This window comes from Ranitomeya imitator, chromosome 2 (assembly GCF_032444005.1).
Source record: "Ranitomeya imitator isolate aRanImi1 chromosome 2, aRanImi1.pri, whole genome shotgun sequence".
NCBI classification, from domain to species: Eukaryota; Metazoa; Chordata; class Amphibia; order Anura; family Dendrobatidae; genus Ranitomeya; species Ranitomeya imitator.
In genome coordinates this window covers 394673094-394678510 of record NC_091283.1, presented here as the reverse complement: position 1 = coordinate 394678510, position 5417 = coordinate 394673094, and the positions used below count along the sequence as shown (strand labels likewise).

At 42.1% G+C, this 5417-nt stretch overlaps 1 protein-coding gene across 1 annotated transcript; it reads left to right on the top strand.

Moving 5' to 3' along the window:
- The first annotated feature begins 2329 nt into the window (after positions 1-2329).
- LOC138666664 (gastrula zinc finger protein XlCGF57.1-like) lies at positions 2330-5199 on the top strand. The gene is made up of 2 exons (XM_069754853.1): positions 2330-2408; positions 4028-5199. The coding sequence occupies exons 1-2, from the start codon at positions 2330-2332 to the stop codon at positions 5197-5199; spliced, it is 1251 nt and encodes a 416-aa protein (XP_069610954.1).
- The last annotated feature ends 218 nt before the right edge of the window (positions 5200-5417 follow it).

Below are 5417 nucleotides of genomic sequence, written 5' to 3'. Positions count from 1 at the left end.
GGAGACGTATAGAGACTGTGAGATGGCGTGCGGTCACCCAGGGAAACTGGTCAAGGGAAGTCTGGCCTGTTTAGTGACCACAAGTCTAAAGCCATGTGATATGCATTACTTTGAACTGGTGTAAACTGATCACTGAAGTTATATGCATTTATGTGAAGTGGACTTTAATGCTGTGAAGAAACACATTAAAAGAGACTTTTGTGTTTGAATTTGTGGGTCACTGCTTCTTCACTGCATACAAAGCTACTGCAGCTTTACAGCTGATACCCGATATGTGGGGGGGAACCACCGTTTGAGCGCATGGCAGAGCTCGGAAGGGAAGGAGCATCATTTGGAATGCAGACTTAGATGGATTGGTCTGCAGGCGTCACACTGCGTTTGCAGAGCCCCTAATGTACCTAAACAGTAGAAACCCCCCACAATTGACCCCATATTGGAAACTACTAGACCCCCCAAGGAACTTATCCAGATGTGTGTGAGAACTTTGAGCCCCCAAGTGTTTCACTACAGTTTATAACGCAGAGCCGTAAAAATAAAAAATAAAAATTTTCCCCCAAAAATTATTTTTTAGCCCCCAGTTTTGTATTTTCCCGAGGGTAAGAGGAGAAATTGGACCCCAAAAGTTGTTGTCCAATGTGTCCTGAGTACGGTGATACCCCATATGTTGGGGTAAACCCCTGTTTGGGCACACGGGAGAGCTCGGAAGGGAAGGAGCACTGTTTTACTTTTTCAACGCAGAATTAGCTGGAATTGAGATCGGACGCCATGTTGCGTTTGGAGAGCCCGTGATGTGCCTAAACAGTGGAAACTCCCCAATTATAACTGAAACCCTAATCCAAACACACCCCTAACCCTAATCTCAACTGTAACCCTAAACACACCTCTAACCCTGACACACCCCTAACCCTAATCCCAACCCTATTCCCAACCGTAAATGTAATCCTAACCCTAACTTTAGCCCCAACCCTAGCCCCAACCCTAGCCCCAACCCTAGCCCTAACCCTGGCCCTAACCCTGGCCCTAACCCTAATGGGAAAATGGAAATAAATACATTTTAATTTTTCCCTAACTAATGGGGTGATGAAGGGGGGTTTGATTTACTTTTATAGCGGGTTTTTTAGCGGATTTTTATGATTGGCAGCCGTCATACACTGACAGATGCTTTTTATTGCAAAAAATATTTTTTTCGTTATCACATTTTGAGAGCTATAATTTTTCCATATTTTGGTCCACAGAGTCATGTGAGGGCTTGTTTTTTGCGGGACGAGTTGACGTTTTTATTGGTAACATTTTCGGGCACGTGACAATTTTTGATCGCTTTTTATTCCGATTTTTGTGAGGCAGAATGACCAAAAACCAGCTATTCATGAATTTCTTTTGGGGGAGGCGTTTATACCGTTCCGCGTTTGGTAAAATGGATAAAGCAGTTTTATTCTTCGGGTCAGTACGATTACAGCGATACCTCATTTATATCATTTTTTTATGTTTTGGCGCTTTTATACGATAAAAACGATTTTATAGAAAAAATTATTATTTTTGCATCGCTTTACTCTGAGGACTATAACTTTTTTAGTTTTTCGCTGATGATGCTGTATGGCGGCTCGTTTTTTGCGGGACAAGATGACGTTTTCAGTGGTACCATGGTTATTTATATCCGTCTTTTTGATCATGTTATTCCACTTTTTGTTCGGCGGTATGATAATAAAGCGTTGTTTTTTGCATCGTTTTTTTTTTTTTTTTTAACCGCGTTCACTGAAGGGGTTAACTAGCGGGACAGTTTTATAGGTGGGGTCGTTACGGACGTGGCGATACTAAATATGTGTACTTTTATTGTTTTTTTTTATTTAGATAAAGAAATGTATTTACAGGAACAATATTTTTTTTTTGGGGGGGAAGCCACCTCCCTCCCTGCAGGACCCGGATGCAGAGGCCATTTTGGATCCGGGGCCTGCAGCAAGGAAGGAGGTAAGAGACCTTCGGGGGGCTCCGGGGGTCTCGGGGAAGCACGCAGGGAGCCCCCTCCCTGCGCGATGCTTCCCTGTACCGCCGGCACACCGCGATCATGTTTGATCGCGGTGTGCCAGGGTTAATGTGCCGGGAGTGGTCCGTGACCGCACCTGGCACATTGTGCCAGATGTCAGCTGCGATAGGCAGCTGACACCCGGCCGCGATCGGCCACGCTCCCCCCGTGAGCGCGGCCGATCGCTATGACGTACTATCCCGTCGGTGGTCATACGGGCCCACCCCACCTCGACGGGATAGTACGTCAGATGTCAGAAAGGGGTTAATGAATATTCTTTTGAGTTTTAAGCTCACACACGTGCCTTGCATGGCTCACGTCCTCAACCTGGTGATACAGCATTTTCTCTGCCACTATCCTGGCCTGCGTGAGCTTCTCCAGAAAGCGCGTAAGCCGTGTGCTCATTTCTGCCATTCACACCCCTCATCGACTTGCATCGATACAGAGGTCATTGTCCATGCCAGTTAACAGGTTGATATGCAATGTGTCGACATGGTGGAAATCTACTCTGCACATGTTGCAGTGACTGTGGCAGCATCAATGAGCCCTGACGCAGTATGTCTTGTCATATAGCCTGGGCCAACGCAGTACGGACGTGGCGCATATCACGTTTACAGAGTGGGCACAGATTGGGTGTCCATCTGCTGGATTTTGTGTAGTGAAAGACCTGTCGTTGCCTACTGTACTATTTCTACTGTGGTGAAATTGATGCCAATTTGGTATTGTTTGCCAATAATTTTTGGGAATGTTAACACTCCTGGTTGGGTGTCCATCTGCTGTATTGGGTGTAGTAGAAGACATGTCGGTCCCTATTATACTATTTATGCTGTGGTGAAATTGATGCCACTTCTGGTGTAAGGCCCTCATTTGTTTAAATGTGAACACTCCTGGTTGGGTGTTCATCTGTTGGACTGGTTGTAGTGGTAGACCCGTCGGTCCCTATTGTACTATTTCTACTGTGGTGAGATTGATGCCACTTTGGTATTATCTGCCAATAATTTTTGGAAATATGAACACTTCTGGTTGGGTGTCCATCTGCTGGATTGAGTGTAGTGGAAGACCTGTTGGTCCCTATTATACTAGCTATACCGTGGTGAAATTGATGCCAGTTTGTTATTGTCTGACAATAATTTTTGGAAATGTGAACACTTGGTTGGGTCTCCTTCATGCGTGTTGCCTTTAGCATTAGGCCTCCGAGACCGTCAGGCCTCCACTTCCTTGGACTCAACTAACTGTTACCATCCTTACATTTTTCTGACAATGGTAGTCCACAAAACTGATATTTGTGCCACTGAATGTGGCTCAGCATGAAAGCAGGTAGAGGAGTTGCATGTAGTATCAGGGCTCCCAGCAAAGGTGGCCGGCAGTGATCCCTCACCCAACTCGATACCTCATGCCTTCCTGATTGCTGCAGTGCCATGCTACAATTTGTACTGTGGGTGAATTGAGACCACTTTCCTGTGTCTGTCCCTCATTTGATGTGTATTGGCAGCATTTGGGGCCGTTATAAGGTGTTGTGCATGCGTTTGTTTTTACCTCCCAATTACTGTAATGGCGTTTGGTTATGTTCGGCAAAATTTCGACGAATTAATAGGCAAATATTCCCGTCGGTGCTCTTCTCACGTGCTTTCCTGAATGCTATAGCGCTGGTACCTGTCAGAGAGTGCATGAGATGGAATCGCCTAACAAAACTGATTACAGGCCTCTTTAGAAGTCTCTTTAGAAATTGTAACTGTAAATGATTAGTGACAGACACAGTGAAACATGAACCTACAGAGAAGAAGGCAACAATACAGAAATGACAATTTGAAAGAGCAAAACCTGGTGACATGAACACCATGAACCATCAGCCTCAATTTTGAAGTTGTTACTGTCTTGGTTTGTTCATAATTGAATTTTTATTACAGTTTGTATGGAAATTTTATAAAATATGAAACAAAATAAATATTAATATAATTGAAATGCAGTGTTATTTAAAAATAATTAAGTCCGATTTATTTTTGGCAGGTGACTGTACCAGGAGCTCCGAGGGACATGTGATATTCTCAGATTTTGCAGCTGATAATCATAGAAGCACATCTGATACAAGAGTAGGTGTCATTTTCACAGATACACCTCCAGCTCAGCTAAGAAAAAATCTGACACCTGATCATTTTCAACAGGTTCTCTCTTCTGCTTCATCAAAGACAAATTTGCGAAATGAAAGTCAGAGACGTGATGTTGAAAATGAAATAGCTTATATAGCGAAGAAATCATTTTCATGTTCAGAATGTGGAAAATATTACAGTCGTAAATCAAGCCTTGTTACACATCAGAAAATTCACACAGGAGAGAAGCCATTTTCATGCTCAGAATGTGGGAAATGTTTTAGATTGAAAGCCCAACTTGTATTACATCAGAGAAGTCACACAGGTGAAAAACCATTTTCATGTTCAGAATGTGGGAAATATTTTAACCGGAAAACAAATCTTGTTACACATCTGAGAATTCATACAGGACATAAGCCATTTTCATGTTCAGAATGTGGGAAATGTTACAGTGTGAAAGCCAAACTTGAAATACATCAGAGAGTTCACACAGGAGAGAAACCATTTTCATGCTCCGAATGTGGAAAATATTTTACATACAAATCAGATCTTGGTAGACATCAGAAAATTCATTCAAGGCAGAAGTCATTTTCATGCTCAGAATGTGGTAAATGTTTTAAATATAAATCAAATTTTGATAAACATCAAAGAAATCACACAGGAGAGAAATCATTTTCATGCCCAGAATGTGGGAAATATTTTAAATGGAAAACAAATCTTGTTACACATCTGAGAATTCATACAGGAGAGAAGCCATTTTCATGCTCAGAATGTGGGAAAAATTATAGTGAGAAATCCATACTTGTAAAACATCAGAGAAGTCACACAGGAGAGAAGCCATTTTCATGCTCAGAATGTGGGAAATGTTTTCATCAGAAAGCAAATCTTGTTACACATCAGTTAACTCACACAGGAGAGAAGCCATTTTTCTGTTCAGAATGTGGAAAATGTTTTAATCTGAAAGCAAGTCTTGTTAAACATCAGAGAATTCACACAGGGGAGAAACCGTTTTTCTGTTCAGACTGTGGGAAATGTTTTAGGCAGAAATCAAATCTTGTTACACACCAGTTAACTCACACAGGTAAGAAATAATTTTCATGTTCATAATGTGGGAAAAATTTAATTACACTGGTATTGTCGATGTTTCGGGGGCAACACTCCCCTAACCTTAACCCCCCAAATTAAACACCCAATCACCTCCCCCCAACTTCCGGCCCCCAAAATAAAACAATGACATCGTAATTTGGATCATTTTGGCCACAGCAGCCTTTATTAATACAACATACAAATATTTAACAATAATATAAATA

Excerpts from the sequence above, each read along its gene's own strand:
- LOC138666664 (XM_069754853.1), top strand. The coding sequence starts at position 2,330 with ATGGCTCACGTCCTCAACCTGGTGATACAGCATTTTCTCTGCCACTAT. Across the intron at positions 2,409-4,027 it reads TGAGCTTCTCCAGAAAGCGC|GTGACTGTACCAGGAGCTCC; the intron begins GTAAGCCGTGTG and ends TATTTTTGGCAG.